A 25,933-nucleotide genomic window follows, 5' to 3' on the forward strand; every position below is an offset into this window, starting at 1 on the left:
TTCCCCTTCCTTTGGATCAGGCTTCAGATCCTAATGTGGCTCTTTCCCATCTCTTGCCCCATAAGCCATCAACCCTCTAATGGGTTTAGCCCCAGGTGCCTTCACAGTATGATCCAGTAAATATCTGTGATCCAAAGCACTGCTTGGCAATAGCATTAATACCCAATAGACTGCAGACTGCCACAGTGTTCACATCTGCATCAGAGCTGCCTCAATTCTCTGAATAAGCAGTGGGGAGAAAAGGACCTTTACAAGACAAAATACATCTCATCTATTTTAGCCATACACCTTAGGAAGAGACAAGCGGTGCCATAAAGAGATTTCTTTTCTCTCCCCTCCCTAGTCAGGGATCCTGGGGTGCCTACCATGAAGTAAGGGAGCCTTTATGTTGTGGACATGCAATGTGACCCAAGATAAATCCCCTCATATTTTCAAAGTAACCTCCCCGCTGCTCGCAGCGCTGCAAAAGTCCTGGTGCAGGAAAACTGAGATCAATATCCTCTCTGCTCCCGTTGTTCAGGGCCTTAGGCCCTGGCTGCTACTCCTAGCTGTAGTGGTAAATGCTGTTTCTGTTCCTCCAGGTTCTCAATGAAAGCCTTTGCCCAAGCTGGGACCAGCTGCTGGTCTTTGACAATGTGGAGCTATATGGAGAAGCTCACGAAATGTGGGACGACCCTCCCATAGTTGTCATTGAGATCTATGAGCAGGACCCAGTGGTAAGATGAATCTCAGCAGAGGAAAGCATTTCTGATTCAGGTACTGAGATCACTCCTGGCAAGGCAGCTGGTGCAGCAGATGTGAGAAGAAGTGTTTTTCCTGACCTGTGGAAGATGTTTCCTCCCTGTTTCCCAGGGCACAGAAGAAACTAGGAGCCTCTGCTGCTAATTGATCTCTTGCACTCGTTGGTGTCTTATGTTTGGAGCCAGAAGCAAGAGTTCAGGTGAGGCTGGAGGCAAGGATATATTACTGTAGTCTCTCCCTGTAGAGCAGTGCTCAGTCCTGGCCTCATTGCTGCCCCAACCCTGGGCCACCTCCTTCACCTTCCTTAAAGATGTTGGTGCATTAGGAAAGGCCTCGTGGATGGAAAGGCACCAGTGAAAGGTGACACTGAGCTTTGGTCACGTACGTGCAGCAGACTGATCCTGTTCTGCCCATACTGGGGAGTGCTGTGGGGCTAACTGTGGAGACCTTTGGTTGGTCTCTCAAGGCAGACAAGAAGCCCGATGCTAAAAACCCGAGTGCTGTCTTTGCCTGGCCAGGGCAAAGCTGACTTGATGGGCCGCACCTTTGCCCAACCTGGGGTGAAGATGTCAGATGAACAGTACTGCCCTCCACGGTTCCCTCCGCAGCTGGAGTGCTACCAGATATACCGGGGCAACTCCACAGCAGGCGACCTGCTGGCTGCCTTTGAGCTACTGCAGGTAGCAGCTGGACAGAGCCATCCCAGACCGAGGGAGGGAAGAGAGCGGGAGGGGGTGTGGGGGAGAACCGCGTTTAATCCACGCTTCTGTTTCTGAGGTGCTGCAAAGAGTGGTTAGTTCATGCATCCTAGAAAAGCTAGCAGGGTGTAGTATAGCTACTCGCAGCTCAGTGTGAGGGCAGCTCCTGCAGAGTTATGCTGGTGTGCAATGAATGCCAGCTTCTTTCTGGCAGGGAACCCTACTAAAGCGTTGCAGCAGCACAAACTCTCTGCAACATCCCTGGGCTATGGAAGCTGTCATTGGGAGTCTTGGTTCTCTCAAGAGATGTCAATGGGAAGGTCCCAGGTAAAAGGGGTGTGAGTTCTCATAGAGGAAGATGGTGTATGCTAAGCATCTTTGACAAGGAGCTCAGGGTGGGGCTAATCTCTCTCTGTAGGTATCCCTCTCTTTCCATTGACTAGACAGAGCAGGAGATGCCTGGAGTGGTTGAAGGTGGTGGAGTAGAGACCTGCTGGCTTTGCTCAGGCTTTGAGCTGGCCAAAGCCTGTCCGTATCAGCCTGTCAGCTGCACTAGTGGGTGGGCTTGGAAGTTTGCTTTGCTGCTGAATGTGCCCTGTGTGGAAGCATAGCACCACCTCTTCTGCTCCTATGAACACCTTTTCCCAAAGTGCCTGTACTGTACAGTCAGTGGATTGCTGAATCATCTAAGACTCTACAGACCCAGTGTGGGAGAGCAGGGTGTGCCGGTTCCCCCAGTTCAAAAAAGCAGACCTTAATCCGTGATGCATCTCTTCCAGATTGGAGCTGGGGGCAAGTCAGACCTGCCTCGTGTCGATGGGCCCACAGGCATTGACAGGGGTCCCATCCTGCCAGTGCCACTGGGGATTCGTCTGGTGCTGAGTAAATACAGAGTGGAGGCAAATGCGTTGACAGCAGAGGAGTTCGTCTTGGGGCACCAGACTTGAATGCTGCGCAGCCAGATGGCTACACAGCAGAAGGTACTGTGTTGTCATGGCCTCGACCAGATCCCATTATGAGGGCTCCATCTGTTAGGCGAGGGTGATGTAAGGCAGAAGACTCTGTCAGTGGGTGTTTGAAGGCCAGGAGGGATCTTAGAGGTTCTGATGACAAGTTAAGCACCTACAGCCAGATGTTTGGATTGCAAGGACCTGCCTGTACTAGCTGCACAGGGAGTTAAGCTGCAGCAGCCCTAAAAAAAAAAAAAAAAAAAAAAAAGCAGGATGACTGGATTACTACTTGCTTTCTTAACTGTGGGCACCATAGCAAGCCTAGGAGCTGCAGTAGAGGGCACTTGGTCTGAAATTCAGAGGAATGCACATTAGGGGTGTACACCTACACCTGAAGTAGTCACGCTGACTCTCCCTTAGTATCGGTGGGAGGGGGAAAAACCCAAGATTGGTAGCCTGAAGCTCATTTGACCTATCTTGGACATCAAGGACAGGATGCCTGCTGCTTCTCTCTAGTGAGATATGGTGACACATCCATCAGGGCTCCTCACCCTAGGCTGACTTGGTAGACAAAGGTGATGTGGGCAATAAAGACAGTGACATTTGGTGCATGACTCACCCGGCTGTTGTAGGTGTCTCTGCTAGGAGGAGATGCTGCTGATCGGATCCCCAGGGGCTCTAAAGAGATCCTACGTCCACGTTTTGCAGACTTTTTCATCTGGTCAAAGAAATACTATTCCTCTGGTGCGCAGTGTGAATATGGCCATGGGGGGACAGGAGGTGGAAAAAGCTTGTTTCAGGGGGACTTTTAATCATGGTGTTGGTCTCTTATCCCAAGAAAGGAAAGGGGAGGAGGCAGTCATTTCCCTGTTTCTGACAAAATGCTGCCAGTGCTGAATGAAGAGCCACTGCAGATGGGCTAAACTAAACTGATGTGGTCCTGCTCTATGGAGCCTGAGGGCAGAAGAGGGCTAGGAGAGGAGTGCTGAGGGCATCGGAAAGGAGATGTTAGGCTGTTGCAGGTGAGTCATGGGGTGGTTTGTGTGGGGTCAGTGAGAGAGCATGCTGCATGCCAGAGCCGCATGGAGAAGGAAAAGAAGCTTGAGGGCTCCATTGCTGCCCAGGTGATTTTGTGTGCCGTGAGGGATCCTTGCTCCCAGGGGATGAGGAAAGCCAACTCCTTTGGCTCCAGCAAAGAGGTCTGGCAGCAGTTGGGGGCAGTTCTTCTCACCTGTATGCCTTTCCTCCTCCTGCTGCCCTAGATGTTGTTCTGGGGACTCAGAGACCTGAAGAGAGTGAACGTGGCTCAGGTGGAGCGGCCCCGCGTGGACATTGAGTGTGCTGGAAAGGGGGTCCAGTCAGCTCTCATCCAGAACTACAAGAAAAGCGCCAACTTCAGCCCTTTAGTCAAGCGGTTGGGAGTGGTGAGTGTTGCCTCTTTCCTCTGAGCCCTTGGCCAAAATCCAGGCTTGGCTGGAGCTCAAATTGTGGCTGCTGGCCCCTTGCTTCCGTGTGCCCACGATAGTAAAGGAAGTGATCTCCAGCCTAGTTGGGGATCCCCTTTCTGTGATGGCTCCCAGGCCCAGCTCTGCCAGAGTTACATGAGACCTCTTCCTCCAACATGATCTCTCTTTGAGTCCCTACTGGCAACCACCACAATAGACATGCTGTAGCCTACATGCAGCCCTTGATAACCAGGACCCCTTTGCTTCCAGGACCTCCCAGAGAATGAACTGCTTCACCCGCCCCTCCACATCCGAGTGGTGGAGTGCCGGGCTTTTGGGCGTTATACCCTAGTGGGGTCCCGTGCTGTCAGCTCCGTCTGAAAGTTCATCTGTCGCCCACCAGAGAAGGCAGCCCACCATTGGAATATGACAGGTACCAGGCTTGGGCCAAGAGGGACAGGCTGGTGTGGGTCATTGGTGGGGCACCGCACACAAGTGAGCGATACAGAAAAGAAGGGAGATGGGTAGTAGGTTGTAAGGACTATGGGGCATTGTCTGCTTGGTTGTTAAATGAATTAGGATTCAAGGTTCACATCGAGGGGTTGGGAAGCCGTGGGGGCATGAGGTCATCGTTGCCTTTTGATTGGTTTGATCCATGGGTCTCACTGTGATAACTGCCTACTCTTCCTGACACCTGTCAGACAAGAAAGCCTGGTTCACCACTAACATAGCTGTGTTTCCGTGGCTCTACAATCTCCAACTGTTCCTCAGGACTGGGAGATGAATTTGCTCAGGACAGACAGCTCAGGCTCCCGTGGAAGAGATATAGTCAATACACTTAATGCAGCCTGGAGGGCTGGACTCATTGTTGTGTCATTGCAAGTAGCTTTTCTGTCCAGGGCACGGGCCTTGTGCTCTAGACTAGACTGAATTACTTAGATCTCTGGCGATTATAACGAGAGCCTGGGATGGCTTGCTTAGGTGGAGGTGCCTTCCCTGTGGACGTTTATAGCAAGGAGACCTGAAAAGTCATGGGGACAGCAGCAAGACCAGCAGTGTTCCTGGCACTGAGGTGGCCAGTGTTTGAATCCCAACCAGTGTACTAATTTCCGTGCTTTGGTCCCTCTCTGAACAAGAGGGTCACACGCCACTCCTGTCTGAATCCTGTAGGATCGCACTTGAGCTCTCAGTTTCCACTCTGCACTATCCTTTCTCTCTTGTTGTCTGTCTTTCTCTGTCCTCTGTCCAGTTGAACTGCTCAATGGCTCTCTGGCAATGGCCATCAGAGGTCCTCCCTCTTGCCCCACGGGGGAGCTTGTTGTCAAGGTGGAACCTGAGGTTCCCGTCAAGAAGATGGAGACCATGGTGAAGCTGGAAGCTGTGAGTATCCGTGTGTCGGCACTACTTTAGCATGTCTGTCTTCACTGCATTGTCAATAACTGGTTGATCCCCCCGCAAGCAGAGGCCACCTTGTGCTGTTGGGCATGTAGTTGGACTGATGCCTGGAATTAAAGGCCTTGGGGTCATAGTTAGTTGCACTAATCAGTCACGTCCTGTCCTGTCCTGGCTGAACTCAGCTGGTGCTTGCTGCCCCAAGACAGCCTGTCCTGGGCTAAGAAAATGAGGTATTGGTACGTTTTCCTGTGAAGACAGTTAAATAGGAATGAGCCCCCATGAGCATAACCCTGCCCCTGTGTTGCTCTGTCTGAACCATCGTTCTGTGAATGGTGCAGACTCGAGATGCATGCACCTCAGATGCATGTGGCACGGGGCTGATCCAGGCACACAGAGTCATCCTGATGCAGGCAGAGCCCTCTAGACCTACTGGGTCTGCCCTGAAAAATCAGCAGTCTGCACATGGGACAAGCAACGTGTCCCCGAGGAGTCAGACTTTGCTCACGTGTTGAATAAGCCTGTCACCGTTTTCTTGCCCAGAATGGAAATTGGAGCACCCTCCTGTAGCTGTCTACTCCAGAGCGCTCTCTACCAAAAGAAATGCCTGTGTCTCTACAGGAAGCCCTTTGTAGGGACATGTCCTCCTCTGCAGGCAAGCAGCATGTGTGCATGCATGTGCCTATGGGCACATTGCGGGCTCCAAATGTGCATGCATATCCATGGCCCCTCATGGGCACATTTACAGAAAGACCACAGCACATACAAAGCCACTTCTGCACAGATGCACATGTGCATAAACACACACACACCCGTACAACCCACAAGTCCTTGTTGGATTTAGAAATGCACCTCTACCTAGAGTTCCTAGCAGGTGCACAAAAAACTCTTGTCACTTGCATTTGCATTCACAAGGAGTCTGTTGGCCCAGCTGTGTTCAGGAGGACCCCCAGAGCATGTGTGCATGTGTGAAAAGCCCTGGCATGCACATGCTTCTTGGCTTCGGGAAATGTACCACAAAAACTTGCAAACCTCCTTAGCTAGACAAAAAGAAGCTCCAAGGGAGCAAAGCAGTCTTTATCCATACTGAAGGCCCAGGTATCTTTCCAGGCCCGTGCTCTCATTGTTTGGGATTGGGGTTCTTCATTAGCAGAGCTCTCCCAAGAGGAGATGGGTTTGATGTGTCCCAGCAGACGTCTCCCTTGTATGTAGAGCTTCCCAGCCAGGGCTGTTCCTTCAAGGCCTTTGCTTCCTGCAACCGTGGGGAGCTGTTTGTGACTTCTCGCAGCTCACTGTGCACGTGTGTGTCTGTGTGCCTTTGTACTCTGCTGCCTTTTGGCGGTGCAGTTGCCCACTAGCCTGCTGTTCCCTCTCCCTGTTCCCTTTTAGCCCTGGTGGCAGAACTCGGATGCAGTGGTGAAGGTGGAGGTGGTAAGTGACGGATCTGCTTCCGAGCATAGTTGGGCTGGGAGGAGCAGGAGAGACAGCACCCTGCGAGTGTGCATGATGATTATTCCCACCACAACTATGTGGTTGTGGTACCACCTCCCAAAGGCTTAATGGTGAGGCACTGAGCGGGCTCAGGATACCTTGCTGGGACAGGGGGCCTGGTACCATGTAAGCTTCAGGTGCTTCAGCCTGGGAAATGCATGAGTGAAAGGGATGGTGGAAAAGGGATGAGGACATCTCTGGTTTAGGACTCTGACACTGTCTCTCTGGAGCCTTGGGCAGCTCCCTTTGCTACTCAGAGCCTGTTGTGAAAGGTGGCAGGTGCTAATGATACAGGGTTCTGCCTTCTCAAGGGATTTACCTATCACCTTGGCCCTTTGAGAGACATCTTGCTTCCATCTGATCCCTCTTCTTCTCTGTCTTTGCTTCCTTTGTTCCTGCAGTCTGAGGAAGAGAAGGAGAAAAGAAGAAGAAGAAGAAAGGAGGAGGAGGAGCAGGAGGAGGAGAGGAAGGAGAAGAGGAGGAGCCGGATGAGAGCATGCTGGACTGGTGGTCCAAGTATTTTGCTTCAATTGAGAGCAGTGGAGGGGTGCATGTAGGGGGGTGCAGGAAGATGTTCCCTGCCTGCAAGGTCTGGGCTATTTCCAGCAGAACAGCACAGTCCCAACATCTGTTGGGACAGCACAGCAGTGGACTGCTTTTGAAATGCAAACAGTGCCCATTCCCAGCACTAAGGCTGGGACCACTGGCCTAAGGAAGGAGGGGAAGTATGTGTATTGAAGTCCCCATCCCCAGTGTGAAAAATGGGGTGGTAGAAAAGCAGCGATCAGCTGCTGTTTCTGTCTGTTGCCTCCCTGATCATTGCCGAGCTGGTAAGGGGCACGTGGGCTTGCGCCAGCCAGGTGCTCATTCCGTTTCCCTTTCTGGTACCAGCCCAGTCGTCTTCCCAGTGTCTCAGCTGCGAACTGCCCAAGTGCACAAGGATGCCATGCAAACATAGACACGTCCTCCTGCCCCATCCCCTGCGAGAGACTCTCCCTCGCACACAGTCCTGCTCATGGCTGAGCCCTGCCTTTGTGAGAATTCCTGCTCACGTACCAGTGCTGAAAAATTGTACAGTGAGGGAGAGGGTGTTTCTTTTCTCCTGTGGGGCCTGATCCTCCGCTGTTACACAGAACCACCTAAAACTAAAGGCTCTTTGCACTGGCAACATCCCTGGCCTTGGGAACTGCTCCTTGGATACCCTAGAGCCATCCCCACTTGCCTGGGCTCTGTCCAGCTTCCTGGATGGACACACAATTTAAACAAGTGCAAGAGAGAGGTAAAAGTGCTTTAGCTGTCAATAGGCTGTTCTTGCAGAGACCGGGGCAGCCTTGTGGCCAAAGGCTTGGGGCCATGCTGCTTTTCTCGCCAGCCTTGCCTGACTGTCAACCAGGCTTTCACCTGGCAGAGCTGAGCAGGGTTTCTTTTCCTTGAGTGTACTTATTTTGTGTCTCGTTTGTATTCAGAGCACAGTTATTTAGCAGCGTCACTGTTGAAGACTGTGTTGAACAACTTTGATTTCTCCAGTTTGGCTAGATCTAGCTCCCTGCTCAAAGGAGAAAGGGAGAGCTGCGACCCCTAAGCTAGGCACTTTCAATGAGCACAGAGAGCTCAGTGCAACTGGCCGCTCGTTGTTCATTTTGTTTCTCCCCCAGCAACTTTGGCAGCAGGAAGCAGCCGCAGCAGAAGCGGAGGAGGAGGAGGGAATGGAGACTGCTGAGGGTGAGCTGTTTGCAAGCAAGGGAGGAAACGGGGCAGGGAAGGGTAGGACCAGAGTTCCTTTTGGTGCTTGGGCACCCAATTCCGAGCATGCAATTGCTCTTCTGCTCAGTCAGATACTCGTGCTGTGTTGCATATCTCCAGGCAGGATCAATTTTTGTGAATGCAGACCTGGTATGGATTGTGTTGGGCTGACGTATCAGGCTGCAAATGCCAGGGGACTCCCAGTCCGAGTGTGGCATTGTGGCAACCTCCAGCTCATCCCTGCTGGAAGGAAGGCTGTGTGGAGGTAATGAGATTAGTGACTAGGATCTGTGTTATTGACTGAAGGCATTTTTGTGCCTTCAGAAGTTAGTAGTCGCATCCCCTTGCCCATGCGTTTATAGAGCTGCAAGGCTGTGTGCTCCAAGTCTATTGAGAACACCAAGGCACAGATACGTTAATATCGCATTTGCAGGGTTTTCCCTCGTCACCATGAGGGAGGCTTTATGGAGGCCTCCTTTTGCCCCAGTTTTGCCAGGGAAGAGTCCACTAGGCAAGATGTTTGGGATCCATCTAACCTGACTGCTTTTATCTTCAGTGTAAAGCTGAAGAGTGATCTGTTTTAAAAAAAAAAAAGTGTAATCTGAAAGTGTAGTCTGTGATCTAAAGCTGAAAGTGTAGTCTGTGTTCTGGTTTTCTAGAATGGGCAGTAGAGAAAACTATGCCTTTCAGGGCCGGTTCTCTGACCTATTTTAGATACTGTCCTGAGATGAAGTGTGCCCTAAGAGCGTTTTTCTCTCAAGGAGTCTGGGGGACAGTAGCTCAGATGGGGCATTGCAGATGCCTCAAGCTGGGTGAGGCCAATTTCATACCAAGAGTACTATGGGCTGTGAACATGAGTGAGCTGGGACCTGCTGTCCAAGGGTGACCTTGTCCACCCTGCAGGCTCTTTGGCAGTCCCTGGTAAGCAGGGCTGGTGAGTGTTTCCCTGAGGAGCCATGATTGGCCAGCTCAGTCATGAAGACTGAGATGGGAATGGGCAGAGGGAGAAGGTTAGGAGCCTCTGCGTAGGGGCTCAGCAAAGGGCCACCCTATGGACTAAATGGGCAGTGGAGTAAAGAAGGGTAGCAGCAGATAGCACTGAGTTCCCAGCGCTGCCTGCTTCCCCTGCTCTCCATAGATCGTGAATTCAGAGGAGAGGGGGTGGTTGTCCTGTTCGTGCAGACTCCATTAGGTGGGAAAAATAGAGAGTCTGGCTTCTGTTGGAAGACTAGCCTTTGTATCATGAGAAAGATGAGGCCAGGTGCTGCTGAGCTTGGCAATGACTCTGAGCAGCTTCTGCCTGGGCTTGCTGTAGTAGCAGAGCTGTTGGGGGGGTGTCCTTGTATGCCTCCTCGTTCTCTGTCAGTCATTCTGAGCAGGGTTCACTTTCCCCTTTGACACTGCCCTTCCTTCCTGCTTTCCTCTTCCCCATTAAAGGTTTATCTGTTGTCATCTGTCTGTTCTCATCTGCCTTGCGCAGCAGCCATGAAAGCTGGCGGGATAGAGGCAGTGAGGGCTGGGGATTGCACATGAGTGGGAGAAGCGTGCAGTGTTGTGCAGCCTCCTTTGAGCATGCCTTTCTAGGTAGACTGTACTGTGTCCTTGGCTGGTGACTGCTCTGAAGAGAGCGAGATCGTAAGAGCCTGTTGTTGCAGCTAGTCATTGGCGTCACCCTTGAAGAGCAGCAGTCTGTGCTTTGGCACTGAGCTTCAAGCATTGTCACCTCAGCCACACCTAGGCAGGGGTTTTGCTCTGCAAGCTGCGCACGTGTCAGGGGTCTGGGCACAGGAAGTATTCTCTTCCATGGGCGCACCTAGCAGGGCCCAGCCAGGTGCCCTTGATGTTTTTCACTCCCTTCTCTTTTCTCCAACGCCATTGCTGTCAGCTTCAAAGGACGTAGCGGAGACCAGAGTGAGATGGGGAAATGAGCCCTTCAGGGAAGACTGGGAAGGGTGTTGTACTAGCAGCCCAGCAGGACAAGTGGAAAGAAGACAAGAAGGTGCTATGATCAGATATTTTCAGTGCTGTTGAAACTAGGCAGAGCCTAGGCTCTCAGTCCATGTTTCGTAGTCCTCCAAATGACTCCTGCTCGGGTCAACTGTGGGAGTTCCCTACGCGGAGATCTGTGGGCTCCTGGAAATGCTGTGAGCTGGGTAGCAATGGCCAGAGCTGAGGAAAGAGAGGAGAGAGGTTGAAGGGTTTCTGTGGGACTGAGATGGGAATTGCAGGCAGTAGCAGCTGTCAGCTTTCATGTTCCTCTTGTTTGAGTGCCTGTGATCATGTTCCCCCTTCTCTGTCTTCCTCCGCTCCACCTCACCCTCGTTTCCATCTCCTCCATCCCCATTGCTTCCCCTTGGACTCAGAAATCAAACCGGATGACTCTCCCATGAAAGGCTCCAAGGGTCAGGCAAAGAGCAAGAAGTCCAAGGCACCCAAAGATGATAAGAAGCAGCAGCAGCAGTGAGCCACTGAGCTTCCTGAGAAGCAGAACAAGCTGAAGATTGATGAACTGAAGGTATGTGTGTTGGCAGGGGGAGGAGGAGGCTCTGCCTGCTCAGCAGCAGGATGGAAGTCAGATCCTAGCCATGTGGAAAACACAGTAGGATGGATCAGCTCTGCTGGATGCATCTCACCTGTGTGAGGGGTATCTAGCACTAGGTGAGATGTGCCTTGGGACTGTCAAATTCTCTGCATAGACGGAGAGTTCAGGGTAACTAGCTTTGCAGGAAAGGACCTGGGATCTTGGGGACAGGAAAAGTCAGCAGTGAACCCTTCTAGCAGTGAAGGCCAAGTGCATGCTGGGCTGTATTAGCAAGAGTTGGCCAGCAAGTTGAGGGGAGGGATTCTTCCCCTCTTTCTGGCACTTGTCAGATCCCTTCTGGCTTCTCTGTCCTGACTGGTGCTCCCCAGCGCAAGGAAGACACTGACCTACTGCAGTGAGTCCAGTGGTGGAAGCCACCAGGCTGGTCACAGGTCTGGAGGACGTGGCATACAAGAAGAGGAAGAGGCTGAGAGCTGGGTTTGTTCAGCTTGGAGAGGAGAAGGTGAATGGGGGATTGAATTGCCATCTTCAGGTACCTGATGGTACGTGGCAGGGGGATATGGCAGAGGACAAAGGAGAGTGCAGAAGGAAATGGACGCAAGATGCAGCAAAGGAAATTCCTGTTGGACATAAAGCATCATTTGTTTCCTACAATGAACTGATTCATCATGAGTGTGCTGCAACTTTGCAGAGCTCTCCGTCCTTGGAGACATGGGAGCTTGACCCTGGGCAAGCTTCTCTAACTTTGAATGCCAGTGGTCCCTTCCCACCTCGGTTCCCATATGACTGTATGATTTGCCCATCCAGAGATGCCCCCATTTGATCAGGCAGCTCCCATGTTCAGCCAGTGGATGTCTAAAGCTCCTGAGGTGACTGGCATCCTGAGTGCCCAAACAGCTGCTGTATGTGGGGCTGAAACCCAACATGCCTCATGGCAGCAGGAATCACAGCCATCACTGTATGTAGTTCTTGGAGGGGTTTGTCCCACACAATGCAGCTGGAACCAGAAGTACTTGCAGGAATTACAGGGGAGAAAAAACCAAAGGTGGGGGGAGCTATGATTTGCTCTCTGTAACTGCACTGAAGGATCAGGCAATTGTGTAGCTTAATGAGTAGTATGAGAAAGGCATCAACTTGGTCTTGAGAGTGGAGGAAGATGTTTTAAGTTGGTGAGAACACCCTCCCCACGGTGGAATCAGAGTCTACAGCTATAGTAGGAGATGGATCAGGGCCAGGCATTGTGCATCAGCAACCCAAACCAGGACCCTGCCCCCAGGCCTGGCGCCAGGGCTCCAGGCCAATGTGCCCAGCCCCATCCCACTGCTGGGCAGGGGCAGGGAATAGCCTGGGGCAAGGCTATCCCATGGGCAGTTTGGATGGGCCCTGGGTGGGGGAGAGCTTCCTGTGGGCCATAGCTAGCCTGGCCAAGACTCAGTGCAGGAAAGGGCCCTGGTTCAGGTTAGTGGTCCATGGACTTTACTGTATTATAATCTGTGACTCTGGGCCTGAGAAGGAATTTGAACCCGGATTATACACGTAAGGGGAATAGCTACACAGCCCATTCAGCTGAGGTTCCCTCCTATACATGATCAGTTTGGGAAGGTGCTTATGTCATCAAGGTCTGACCCAATGACCTGGAGATCCCTTTGCATCCTAGAGAATTAGTCACTGGGAACGGTGATGTCCATGATCTCTTTGATTGTCCTTGGGTAACCATTGGATCTTTTTTTTTTTTTTTAAACTGCTCCCCTCTAATTTTGTGTCATCACAGGTCTTCAACAAAGAGCTGGAAAGAGAGTTTGATAACTTTGAGGACTGGCTGCACACCTTCAACCTGCTCCGTGGAAAGATCGGGGACAATGATGACGACGCAAGAGAAGAGGAGCGGCTAGTGGGGAGGCTCAGAGTGAGTGTGGCTGCTGAGTTGGGTCAGGGCAGGGACAGCTTGGGAAAGCCTTGTCTATAGGGTTCTCTCCTTGAAGGTGCATTAGCTGAAAGGAGGTTGGATGTAAGAGAGACCAATTTGCATTGACTCAACCACATCTCCTTGCAGGGAGGGTAAGCCTCCAAGGATAGCCCCAGGAGTCAGGTGGCTTCACAGAGTGCATTGCAGAGGGCAGTCCTTTGCAGCAACCAGATCTTTTGTGATTCCTACAGAAGGCCAAGGGCAAAGCAGATCCTCTTTATCACCCGCTGTGGATATAAGTCATGCCTGGAGTTATCTTTGCAGACTATTTTTCACCAATAGCACGGAGCTGCCTGCCATGTTGCACCAATGCATGCAAGTTAAACTCTTGCTGGAGGGAGTGATCAGACGGTCAGGGAGCATGGAAATGAACTGTGTTTCACGTGGTAGTTCCTGGATTTCCCAGCCCCTGCCTTGACAGCACCTTTTATTTCCATTGCTCTTGGTTTTCTGCCAGTTGTATTCCTGGAATTCCCTGCCTGTGAGCACCTTGCTAGTCTGATTCCTCTGCAGGTGTCCTTCACGTTGTCCAGTTGCTCTGCTCAGGGTTGTATCCTCTGCAGGGGGTGCTTGTGAGGCAGAGGAAGCTTCCAGACCTCGCCTGTCTACTACAGCACAGGGCTAGAAACAAGGAGAGAAAGTGGGCTCTCAGGAAGGGTGGTTTGGGATGGGTCTGCTCGCTCCGAGCCTCGGGAGCAGCAGGACTACTGAGGCTGTGCACTCCCTTGTGCTAGGGCTCCATCTGTGTCTACAAAGTGCCGCTCCGTGATGATACGGGCAAGGAGGCAGGATACGACCCCGACTTGGGCATGTTCCAGGGGATCGCCAGCAATGACCCCATCAATGTGCTGGTCCGAGTCTCTGTTGTTCGGGTGAGTATAACCACGTTGTATGCCAAGGCGTGATGCTGTGTTCCCTTACAGTGCTCGCACCCAGAGCTGGTGCTGAAGCTGCAGAGAAGTTGACTTTTAGTTCTTGGTGCTGTTGGTGCCAGCATCCACCTGATAGCAGATGGCAGCAAGGTCAAGGATGCAGCATGAGGACTAAAGCAGCTCACTGATGGGCCCTTGAAAGGGGCGTCTTCCTAGCTTTGTGCTCTCCCCATTGGGATACTAAGCCTGTGTGAGGTCCAGACACCTGGCCTACAGGATGGATGGAGGTGTCCGTTGTAGTGCTCAACTTCAGAGAAGAATTTGGATCAGCCCAGACTACGAGATTCTGGTTCTTTACATAATCCCCTTTAGATAATCAATGAGGCATATGCTGAGCAAACCAGGAGGAGGCAGGGATTAGTAGATCTGGCTGAAGGGCTTGTCACCTCCTGGGACACATGCCGAGTGATAATCAATGTGGTCCAGCCTGTCTCTTTATATGGAGTGCACTCTGGAAAAAGTCCTTCTTGACCTCCATTCTTATGTCAAGATAAGATATCTTGAGATATCTCAGCCCTGCTGGAAGCACCTGGGTGGCTCTTTGCCAACCCCTTGTCCCTGTTGTTTTATAAATGCGACCTACTTTCACCTACGTTTCCCACTAACCTGGTTTCCCATCCAGTGCTACATCTCATTGCCCTGAGAAGGGGATAGCAGGTGAGATTGCAATCCCAGAATCACAAAATCACCGAATGGTTGAAGTTGGAAGGGACCTCTGGAGATCATCTAGTCCAACTCCCCCCGCTCAACCAGGGTCACCTACAGCATGTTGCGTAGAATTGTGTCCAGATGGCTTTTGAATATCTTCAAGGAAGGAGACTCCACAGCCTCTCTGGGCAACCTGCTCCAGTGCTCAGTTACCCTCCCAGGAAAGAAGTATTTCCTCATGTTCAGACAGAACTTCCTATGTTTCAGGTTGTGCCCGTTGCCTCTTGTCCTGTTGCTGGGCACCATGGAGAAGAGTCCGGCCCCGTCTTCCTGTCACCCTCCCTTCACATGCTTAGACTCATTGATGAGACTCCCCTCTCAGTCTTCTCTTCTGCAGGCTGAAGAGTAGCAGCGCTCTCAGCCTTTCGTCCTAGGAGAGATGCTCCAGGCCCTTCCTCATCTTAGTGGCCCTTTGCTGGACTCACTCCAGGAGCTCCATGTCTGTCTTGTACTGGGGAGCCCAGCACTAGACACACCACCCGAGGTGTGGTCTCAGCAGGGCTGAGGAGAGGGGGAGGCCCTCACCTCCCTCCACCTGCTAGCAACACTCTTCCTAAGGCTGCCCAGGGTACCATTGACCTTGTTGGCCACAAGGGCACATTGCTGGCTTATAGTCAACTTGTTGTCCACCAGGACTCCCAGGTCCTTCTCTGCAGAGCTGCTTTCCAGGAGGTCAACCCCGAGCCTCTCCTGGTGCCCATGCACCATGCACCAGGTTATTCCTCCCCAGGTGCAGGACCCTGCACTGGCCTTTGTTGAATGTCATGAGGCTCCTCTCTGCCCAACTCTCCAGCCTGTCCAGGTCCCTCGCAATGGCAGCACAGCCTTCTGGTGTGTCAGCCGCTCCTCCTAGTTTAGCATCCTCAGCAAACTTGCTGAGGAGGCCCTCTGTCCTTTCATCCAGGTCATTGAGGAATAAGTTGAACAAGACTGGACCCAGTATTGACCCCTGGGGCACACTGCTCGTTATAGACCTCCAACTAGACTCTGAACTGGAGAGATGGAGGATACTTACCCCTGCTTGCGGGGGCTACTTACAGAAGCCCGTGGCCCTAATAAATCCATGGAGGGAAAGAGAGAGGCGGAGGGATGTCTTCTGGACATCTCAGTCAGGTTTCTGCTGAGGGTCTCTAGCTAGAGGAACCTGCGTCTTTCCACTGATGAGAGAGAAGCCAAAGGAGACTGTGACTATGTCTTTCCGAAGGGGACACAGCCACTTGGGCTTGACCTGAGTCAGCCCAGACCAACACACCTAGCCCCACTACATGCCTAGGCAGGGACATAGGTTAGCAGAAGGCAGGACTGATCCCTGGTTTAAATTGAGTCCCTATATTTAGGTGACCTTATAAAAGGACTTGGGCACATGGCTGTGGCCAGGTAAGGCCAGCTGGTCTCAGGGATGGAGAATAGGGACTGTCCCTGACTGGGCTGACCTATCTTTTCTTTTCCCTACAGGCCACAGAGCTGCCCCCAGCTGACATCAATGGGAAAGCTGATCCTTATATTGCCATCAAGCTGGGGAAGACAGACATCAAAGATGAGGAGAACTACATCTCCCAACAGTTGAATCCTGTCTTTGGCGAGTGAGTTGCCCCAGCCCTGTTAGCTGTCTTCACCCTGAAGAGTGAGCGAAGCTCACCAGCCCTTGGGCCTGCACCCTACCCATCCCATAGCCCCAGCTTGGGGTCGAAAGATGGGACTGATCGCCCTGAACTTTCCTTGGGTGCAGTGTAGCTGTCCCCATTGAAGTCATCTGTCCTGCTTTGTCAGCAGTCTCGTCAACGCTGTCAAGAGTGTTGAAGAGCTATCCGTATCTGGTCAAGATAGGTGCCTACTTTAGGAAGCGCTAGGCCTGGACCCAAGTAACAGCATCGCCGGCTCTCCAGTGACACACACATTTAGTTTCAGGGCTATTGGGACATCCACGTCAAGCGATCCTCATGATCGCTCTCCCTTCTAGGGCTGCTAGTTCAGAAGCAGTCCGCGCAGAGAATTAGTGACAACACGTAAGCTGAATGTACTGCAGTGGGAGGTGCAATTAAACACTGTCCAGAGACTGGAGCAGACCCACCTCACCCATGCATGTGTCTTGAGCGCCATCCAAACCCTTGGATGGCTACAGCCTGTTCTCCCTCTCCACCCTTTCTCCCGCCACAGGTCCTTTGACATTGAGGCCACCTTTCCCATGGAGTCCATGCTGAGGGTGGCGGTGTACGACTGGGACTTGGTGGGGACCGACGACCTCGTTGGAGAGACCAAGATTGACCTGGAGAACCACTACTACAGCAAGCACCGAGCTACTTGTGGGGTGTCACAGCCTTATGCCATGTATGAGCCAAGCTTTCCCTGTGCAACCTGGTGTCTGGACCCGTGTCAGTTTCATCTTCCGCACTAGGCCTAGATCTCCTGTAGGGATCTCCCTCTTTCATTGCCTGATGATGAGGGAATCTGTGCTGTGCCCTCACTCTTAACATGGGCTTTGGGACCAGCACAGTGGGGTAGCAGGAGAGCAGGTTGTAAGCAGGAGCACAGGGCGGTGAGGAAGGGACTGAGGGGCATTGGTAGGTCTGGATATAGAAATGAAGAGGTTGCTGAAATAGCAGCTGGGCCGGAGCAGCAGAACTGAGCATCAGTAGCAAAGTGGAGGGCGCTGGGGATTGCAGGTCTGGGTCAGCACAGAGTGAAGGGCCTGGGGTGGAAAGGTATTGGCAAAGCGTAGAGTTTGGGCTTGGATGGCCCTACCTTGCTCTGAAGTTTCACATGTGGAGCCTCAGATCCTTCCCTGATGAATCCTGGCTCCTGAGGGGCAGTAACATTTGCGTTTCTGGCAGATGGAAACAAAAATTCCTTCTTCCTCCAAGTCTGACCTTGTGCTCTTGTTCACAGACATGGGTATAACATGTGGCGTGACCCCATGAAGCCTTCCCAAATGCTGTGCAAGCTGTGCAAAGAGGGCCAAGTGGATGGGCCGCCCTTTGGTCCAGGAGGAAGAGTGAAAGTGGCCACGAGGGTCTTCAGTGGCGCCACGGAGATGGAGGATGAAAATGGTACGCACCCCATGGCGTGAAGGTGGGGAGGGGAGCAGGGGCATGGGGTGTCCCCTCATCATCCAGAACTGAATCCCATCACCCCCTGCAGCATTGCAATGTCTCTCCAGCCACCCCCTTGTGTGGGGCCTGCGTTATGTCACCAGCTAGACAGTGTCTTATAGACGACCCAGGTTGCTGTCAGAGTTACTGGTGAGCATCCACGGCATGGCATGACCAAAGCTGCCTTTGAAACCTTCCTGCTGGCAGTTTATGACAAAGGACCAATGCAGATAGCCCATCCTGGCCCTTCCAGGGCTTAGGAAGCCACTGTCCATATAGCTGCATCCCCAAACAATGGTTGTGTCCAAATCACTTGTATATACGCAACACAGTTGAATGCGGTGCAGAGGAGGGGGGCAGCAGTGTCGGTGGATATAGAGCTTGTTGAGCGTGGGAAAATACAGGCTGGTAGGGGATCTGGACCTTCTCTGTGAGTGCCTAGGAGTAGAAAGGGGAGAAAGAGGAGTGAGGGAGTGTTGGTGCAAGAACAAAGTGGGCCCAAGGAAACGGGAGAGGAGCAACTACTAGGCAGTCCTGCTGCCTTGAAGTTGGTAGGAGCTGGAAGAGGTAGCCAGCAGGAGCAGTGTGTGTGGCCTTGGGGAAGAGGATGTCAGCAGAAGTTTGCAAAGCCAGACTGGAGGTCCTGCTGTCAGTAGGAGGTTTGGTCCTGCTGTCCCTGGTGTCTCTTCTGCCCAGTTCTCCACACTCAGTCCTCCCTTTACCCACATGGGACAGAAGAAGCAGGCAGAGGAGCGCCTAGCACTGACCGTGCTGCACCACTGGGAAGACGTTCCACGCGCAGGCTGCAGGCTGGTCCCTGAGCACGTGGAGCCGCGTCCATTGCTGAACCCTGACAAGCCGGGCATTGAACAGGTCCCCGCAGCCCAAGATCCGGGGGAAGGGCAGGGCCTGCTTAGCCTCCAAGCAGGGAGAAGAGACCTCAGCTGGGCAGACAAGCTGCAACCCCCCTTGTCATGGGGAGCAGTGGGGAGGGAGGCAGCCTACGAAAAGTGGCACTTGGACATAGCAGTCCTTAACGCTCGGCCTGTTGAACCCAGCTGACTAAATCTTCAATGCCTCTTCATCTTCAGCTGGCACCTATTTCATACCCCAAAGTCTCTGGGTCCCCTGCTTCCCCCCTGCCTGACATGTTCCCCATGGATATGCTGGCACCAGGCCCTGCCATTGATATTTCCCCCAGGAAACCAAAGAAGTAAGGAATCTGCCAGCCAACAAACCCCAGGGAAAACCCGTGGCTGGGGCTGGAGCCCTGCTTCCCCACTCTTCTACTGGTTCTCCATGGCCCAGCTCAGCACAGCCATGTGCCTGGGACCCCCAACCAGACTGGCGTGGCCAGAGATCCCAAGACTGGAGGCATCAAATGCTGTCTTCCGCTTCCCCACAGGTTGTGGAGCTGCCCTTGCAGGGTGCTTCAGTTCCCATCTGTTCAGTTCCCTGCAGCTCCTCACCTCTCTGTGTCAGTCTAGACGAGGAGTTCAAATTGCTAGCTAGTGCCTGGTATGGGGAAGGGGGCAGACCAATGCAGCCAGCCCTAACGCAGCCCCAGGGGCAGGGGTTAGCCTAGGTCAGGGCGTCCACAGGCCCTTGGCTGGAGGGGAGAGTTTCCCAGTCTGGCTGGGGCTCTGGGCAAGGAAGGGCCCTGGCACCAGGCGGATCACTGGGAGAGACTTGGTAAAGGCAGGTAGGACAGAGCAGGCAGCAGACAGTGAACTAGAGAGCTCTCCTTCCCATTCCTGTCCTCTCCACCTCTGCCCTCCGATGCTCAGCCCCTCTAGGAGTCCTTTAGACAGAAGGAAGACATTGCGTTCCTCAGCATCCATGCTAGGCCAATTTTACCCAGCTAGACTGTGTCCTTGGGCCCCTTTTGCCCGTCCCCGGGGGCTGGGATGCAGAGGCCGTATTTGCATCCTCGTGGGAATCTCTTGCACTCCTGTGCTCAGTCGACTGGTGTTTGGCTCCAAAGCACAATGAAAGTGGAGACAATTTCCTCTGATCTCCGAGGGCCGTAGCTTGGATGTGAAGAGCAGGGCAGGCAGCTGCAGGAAAGCTGAAGCCAGAGAAAGCTCTAGTTGCTGAAGCAGCCTGGAAAAAACAGAGGTTTATCTGCAATGCAGCCAGGGGCAGCCATGCTCAGTAGTGCCCCGTGTGCTGGAGTTGAGACATTCCTCCGGAGGGGCTGAAGGGAGGATTTCAGTAGCCTTGAAAACACCAATGCACCCTTCCCTGTGGGGAAAATGGAGCAGGAAGGGCTATGGCTCTGGTCGCTCTGTTTTGGCAGGGATAAACGTGAGCTCCAGTCAAGTTACACATGGACACATCAGCCCATGTATGTCTTCACATGTGCACTGGAGAGCACCTGCGTGAGTGCCTGTGTCTGTAGGAAGATGCTGTATTTCAGCAAGGTTCTGCTGATGTATCATCCTCGGGATTTAACGCAGCTCCCCCCTCTTTGCCAGGAGTTTCAGCATGTAACACAAGCTGACGGTGTGGCCTGTTAGCTCTGAAGAGCATCCCTGTGTTGCTTGGACAAGTGCTAGGTGCTATAGAGGAACAGCACAGAGAAAGCCCCCCCCTGCCCTCCCCCGCAACAGGAGCAGACCGGAGGGTGCTGGCACTGAAGATGGCAGGAATCTCACAGTTCCACAGGAGTCCCTGGCACTTGCAGCCATGTGATGTGATTGTGGCCACAGGGCTGCCTTTCTCTGCCACTGTCTTCCAGTCCTCTTCTAGCCCGTCCACACTGCAGCTGCTTCCAGTTCAAGGAAACTGGCTTCTGCTTTTCCTCTGGCAACTCCCACGGGAGCTGGTTTATCCATCAGCACAATTCCCAAGCGAACCGAGTGTGTCTGGGAAACCCCAGTTGCCTGCACACCAAAGGCAATGCTGGGAATATCTTACAGGCTCCAAACTTGCTGGAGTCCTAGGAAAGGCAGTGATGCCCGATGAAGTGACTGGGACACAAGAGCAGGTAGAGCCTTTGGAGCTGACTTCTGAAGGCAGGGGAAAATTGTCCTGTGTTTCCAGGAGGGTGGCCCGGTTGGGTAAGGTGGGGAAATGAGGAAAAGAGCTGGCTTCAGACTGTTTTGCAGGGCCAACAGACCCGCATTGTAACCACAAATGTACCTGAGACTAAGGCTGTGCTGTCTCCTAGAGCCTTTGGCTCGGGCCATGCAGCAGTTCAGAGTAGATGAAGGTAAAAGTCCCTTTGTTGCTCCTCTGACCCTGCCTGGGCTGCCTCCGAGCTGAGGCACCGTTTCCCTCTGTGTTCCTGCCCTGTTGGTCCCTAGGACAAGACAGCTGCGAGTGGAGCCCTGCAGTTGGCGTTCCTGCCGCCCTGTTTCCTGCAGCATCATCCCATTCCCTTCTGCCCACCCCATCTCCTCCTGCCCCTTCCCTCTGTTCCCCCCTCTGTGCCTCACCTCCTGGTCTCCCTTCCTGCTGCCAGATATGAGCTTAGAGTGATAGTGTGGAGCACAGACGAGGTCATCCTGGAGGACGATGACTACTTGACTGGCGAGAAATCCAGGGACGTTTTTGTCAGTGGGGTATGTACGATGTGGCTGGCCAGTGCCACCACTTCCACTTCTCCTCGAGGTGGGGTCCTGGTGCTCACTTAGGCCTGGTTTTGGAGAGGGGGGTTCTGTGATGCAGCTAGGAAGGGTTTCCCCATGGGGAGGGCCAGATGATGCCAGTGCTGCTGTTATGTGCTGTGCTCTGTCTCTGCCTCTGTGTCTCTCTTGCTGGCTACTTGACCTACTGTGTGTGTCTGTCTGTGCTGCCTGGCCTGGTTGCCCAGCTTTGAGCTGCGGGTCATTATCTGGAACACGGATGAGGTGGTTTTGGAAGATGATGCCTTCCTGGTGGGAGAGAAGATGTCTGACATCTATGTCAGGGGGTAATAGCCGAGGTCTTGCTGCTTGCTCCCTTCTGCCCCTCTCCCCTTGGACAGGACCTGAGTGCGGGCTGTTCCTCTACTTGTCTGTGCCTCAGGTCTGCTTCCCGACATTCATAGCTCCTGGCAGGCACAGTGCTTCCGTCCCCCTTGGCTCTGGTCTTGGTGTCCCCAGTTGGCTCTTCAGCCCAACATGCCTCCACTTCCAGCATCTGGATCCAAATTCCAGGTAGCTTCCTGGTGGTGACCCTCTCTCTGCTTCTCTCTCATCCACCGCTTCCAAAACTCCCCTGTTTTAGAGACAAGAGAACCCGCACCTTCACATACCAATTCTTTACAAGACATTTCTCTCCTGAGCTGCCAGGATACAGCTAAATCTGGGGGGGTGGGGGGGGGGGCGTGGGTGGAGAAGGTTATTTGATCTCAGACCCCACTGACCCTCCCCATATTCAGCATGGGGGCAGATGGTACCTGTGGACCATCTCTGAGTGAGCCCTGGCCCACGACTTACCTTAACGTGCTTGTGAGTCCCTTTTCTCCTGTCCTCATATAGCAGGGCTCTGAGACTGGCCCTCAACATGGGCTCCATGTCCCCAGATTTCCCTTTCCTGTCCCTGCGGAGCTGCCTGAACTGTCCTGCTTCAGCAAGAGTCGATTTGGATTTCCCAGATCCTTTCATTCATTTTAAATTGACACGCACGGGTTAAGATGCAACTAGATCATAGTGCAATGTGCAGCAGGCAAGAAAACAAGCTTTCTCCAAAGGCTTAAACCCTATGTCATGGCAAAGAGGCATGAGGAGGAAGGTCAGATTAGTGTAGCAGAATCTAAGGCTGATGGCTGACATCACAGCGTGCAGTGACTTCCCACAGCTCTGCTAAACTGCTCACTGCTTCCCAAAAGCTACCCTGAGCTTTTGGGCCAGGTCTCCTTGTCTTGCACCTCATGCTGCTCTTGGAGAACGTGTTCCATTTTCTATGTCTGGTCCTGTTTGCAGAGTGCAGTGGAGGGTTGTTTAGGGCAGTGCATGCAGTGCCTGCCTCGGCATTCCCAGTGCCATGCTGCACAGAGGGCAGGTGCCCTTGGAGCGATGAACTTTTAACATGCTGGCAGGACCCATGCTCTCTCATGCCGTTGCTGCATACTGGCAGGCGTGTGAAATTTGTGTCTGTGTACATGTGCGTGAGGGGGACAAGGTCTTGTCACTGTCTGTTTCAAGGCCGGTAAGTAGGTGGTTTATGCATGGGTGGCTTTTCTGCGATGACTCTGAATCTGAAACGTGAGAGGCCTTCCCTTTGTGCTTGGGGTGGGATTGCTTGCCCTGTGTGTTTTGCAGGGCAGAGCGGGAGTGTCAGCATGCTCAGAGGCCAGGGGAACAACCCTGTACTAAGTGTCTAAGCACGGACCCATGTCCCTGCTGGCTGCAGCCCCTCTGGACCAAGAGACTCACACAAATCTGAGAGTTCCCTGAGGAACAGAGGTGTCCTGTCATGTCGAAGAAGCTGAGGAACATTCATAATGCTCCTTCCAGCAAGCTCTGCTCCAGACTTCCCAGCAGTGCTGCCTGCTCCTTTCCATCTCTTGAACATCCCCCTGCCCAGAGCAAGACCCCGATAACCAGCTTGCATGTTGCTCCCTCAATCAGCCTGTTCCCTCTAGGGCCCTCATGCCCATGTTGTCTCTTGGCGAGGCTGACATGGTGATTTGAGCAACCCTAGCCCATTGCTCGTTACTCTTGAGTCCTTCCAGTGTGTCTATGCCTTGCTGGCCTGGAGACATGCCAGCTGTATGCGCAGGATGGCCCTTTGCCCTCTCCTCCCTCCTGCTAATATGTGCCACCCCTCTCATCCCTCTGGGCCCTGCAGGTGGCTGAAGGGCCAGCAGGAGGACAAGCAAGACACACATGTCCCTTACCCCTCACTCACTGGCGAGGGCAACTTCAGCTGGCGCTCCACCTTTCCCTTTGACTACCTGATGGCAGAGAAGAAGATGGTCATCTCCAAGAAGGAGTCTATGTTCTCCTGGGATGAGACTGAAGACAAGATCCCTGCTCGCCTCACCCTGCAGGTCTGGGATGCCGACCACTTCTCGGCCGACGATTTCCTCGGTAAGAGGGGAGGGCCAGCTGAGCTGGAGTGACAGGGAAGCTGGAGGGATAGGGGGAGGTTACATGGCTGATGGAGCAGGAAGGCATGTGGGATGAGACAAGGTTTATGTAGGAACAGATCCTGGAAGGACAGCCCTGGTCTTTAAGCCAATTGTGTCCTACAAACGCCTTTGGATGCTGCAGGTAAGAGCAGTTAGGCTAAGAGGCCTTGTCTTCATGCTGCTGTTCAAAGGCTGCTCCTGTAGCAAAGGCATTAGCTTTTTCCGTTAGGTGCCTGTCTGGGAGCTCTATGCCCAAGCTAGTTTTGGAGTGCAGGGTGGCTGGAAGCCATGGACAGATGTTTGAGAGGGTGAGAGGAGGTGGGGACGTGACCCAAAAAGCAGGCTATAGTGGAGAGATCGGAGGATGCATGGCCATAGATGTGTGGGAGGATGCCAGGACACAGCTCAGGGCAGGAAATGTTGCTCGCCAGGGCAGGAAATGTTGGCCCAGCCCGCCTCCAGCCAAAGACTCACAGTTGAGGGGTGCCACCATGTATCCTTCGCCCTCTCCTACCAGGGGCAATCGAGCTGGACCTGAAGCGCTTTCCCCGGGGAGCTAAGACTGCAAAGCAGTGCAGCATGGAGATGGGGACAAATGAGGCAGAGCTGGCCATGGTTTCCCTCTTCAAGCAGAAGCGAGTGAAAGGCTGGTGGCCGTTTGTGGCCAGGGATGAAAACGATGAGCTGGAGATGACGGCAAGGATGGGGAGAAGCGGGGGGATTTTCTCTCCTGGGGACTGCATCCTCTGTGTACACGGAGGCCCCTTTGCAGAGCTCCTTCATGCCTGCCTCTGCTACCTGGGGCCCCCTCTGCTCACCATGTCGCTGGCTGGCACCGTCTCTGGGGCCGGCGGTGGAGAGCGTTGCCCATGTCTCAGCAGGCCTCTCTCTGCTCCCTGCAGGGAAAAGTTGAAGCTGAACTACAGCTCCTGAGAGCAGAGGAGGCAGAGAAATCGCCTGCTGGGCTGGCTCGCAATGAGCCTGACCCACTGGAGAAACCCAAGTAAGTAGGAGACGCCTCTCCCCCAGCAGATGCCTGGATTTGTGGGAGATGCTGCGTCGGGTGGTTCCCGGGGAGGTAGCCAGGCAGGGGAAGGTTAGAAAGGGGTCACTTATCTGGGGATGTAGGAATGAGGGCTGCGGGCAGGGTAAAAGGGGCAGAGTCACCTCTCCTGGTTCATTCCAGTGCCCTCTATTTACTTCCCTGCCTTTCCTTAGTCTCTTCCTTCTCTCCCTCCCTTCCTAGCTCCATCCCCCTTTCCCAGCCTCCCACCTCTTCTTCCTCCCCTCTGGTACCCGTTGCCAGGACATCAGCTTCATCAGGACCCCCTCCCCCACCCCCCCCACTCAAGTCCCTGCACTCCTTCTGGCCCAAATTCTGCTGGCTCCTCTTGGAAACCCTCCTGATCCTCAAGGTCAGGCTCTTTCACTGCGTGAAGGGTTATCCAAGGAAGGAGATCGTGAGCTCTCTGACAGTGCCCCTCTCCATTGCCAGCTGGGCTTGTAAAAGGAAAGTCAAGGCTGTGCCAGGGTGCGAGCAGACTGTGGTGAGCCGGGGAGGATCATGCACTTGGGCAGCCACAGGAAAGCCACATCTGGGTGGGGATGGTTGCTGTGGCCCCAACCCCGAGAGAGCCTGCTGCACCCTGGAGTGGCTGGGTGGGACACAATGCTGCCGCTGCATTGGCTCACATGTTGGTTGTATTGCTTGTTGTGCCTGCCCTCCCTTTCTGTGGCCATGGCATTCATGACAGATGCTTGCTTCCCCAACAGCCGCCCAGACACATCCTTCATGAGGTTCCTCAACCCCCTCAAGTCCATCAAATACCTCACCTGCACCCGCTACAAGTGGCTCATCATCAAAATAGTGTTGGCCCTGCTGCTCCTCATCCTGCTGGCCCTCTTCCTTTACAGCATGCCAGGCTACATGGTCAAGAAGCTCGTGGGAGCGTGAAGCAAAGGGGCCACCCCCACACGCCTAGCCCAGCTCCACCGCCTGCCCCAGCCCCATGCCCTTCTCCTCGCCTCTGCCTTGCAGCAACCTTGAGGGACATCTCCTCCCTGCTGCTGTGCCTCCTATTTTGCGTTTCTGCTTTGTGGATCCCTTTCTTGGCTTTACTCTCAGAGCAGTGGGGTTGGAGAAGGCCTCTGGTCCCCAGGCTGTCCTGTGTCCCT

At 53.5% G+C, this 25,933-nt stretch overlaps 1 protein-coding gene across 1 annotated transcript in view; it reads left to right on the forward strand.

Moving 5' to 3' along the window:
* LOC138066512 (otoferlin-like) overlaps positions 1-25,712 on the forward strand; it is a 120,740-nt gene extending 95,028 nt beyond the window's left edge. Inside the window, 24 exon segments of the mRNA XM_068936380.1 lie at positions 582-716; positions 1,260-1,421; positions 2,219-2,338; positions 3,652-3,813; positions 4,105-4,267; positions 5,084-5,214; positions 6,628-6,657; positions 7,119-7,134; positions 7,137-7,264; positions 8,373-8,439; positions 10,824-10,975; positions 12,774-12,908; positions 13,703-13,840; positions 16,064-16,191; positions 16,766-16,936; positions 17,495-17,654; positions 18,427-18,570; positions 18,789-18,910; positions 21,164-21,258; positions 21,352-21,355; positions 23,476-23,717; positions 24,276-24,454; positions 24,661-24,761; positions 25,532-25,712. Of these exon segments, the coding sequence (XP_068792481.1) occupies positions 582-716; positions 1,260-1,421; positions 2,219-2,338; positions 3,652-3,813; positions 4,105-4,267; positions 5,084-5,214; positions 6,628-6,657; positions 7,119-7,134; positions 7,137-7,264; positions 8,373-8,439; positions 10,824-10,975; positions 12,774-12,908; positions 13,703-13,840; positions 16,064-16,191; positions 16,766-16,936; positions 17,495-17,654; positions 18,427-18,570; positions 18,789-18,910; positions 21,164-21,258; positions 21,352-21,355; positions 23,476-23,717; positions 24,276-24,454; positions 24,661-24,761; positions 25,532-25,712 (3,066 nt within the window).
* The last annotated feature ends 221 nt before the right edge of the window (positions 25,713-25,933 follow it).

Source organism: Struthio camelus, chromosome 3 (genome assembly GCF_040807025.1).
Source record: "Struthio camelus isolate bStrCam1 chromosome 3, bStrCam1.hap1, whole genome shotgun sequence".
NCBI lineage: Eukaryota > Metazoa > Chordata > Aves > Struthioniformes > Struthionidae > Struthio > Struthio camelus.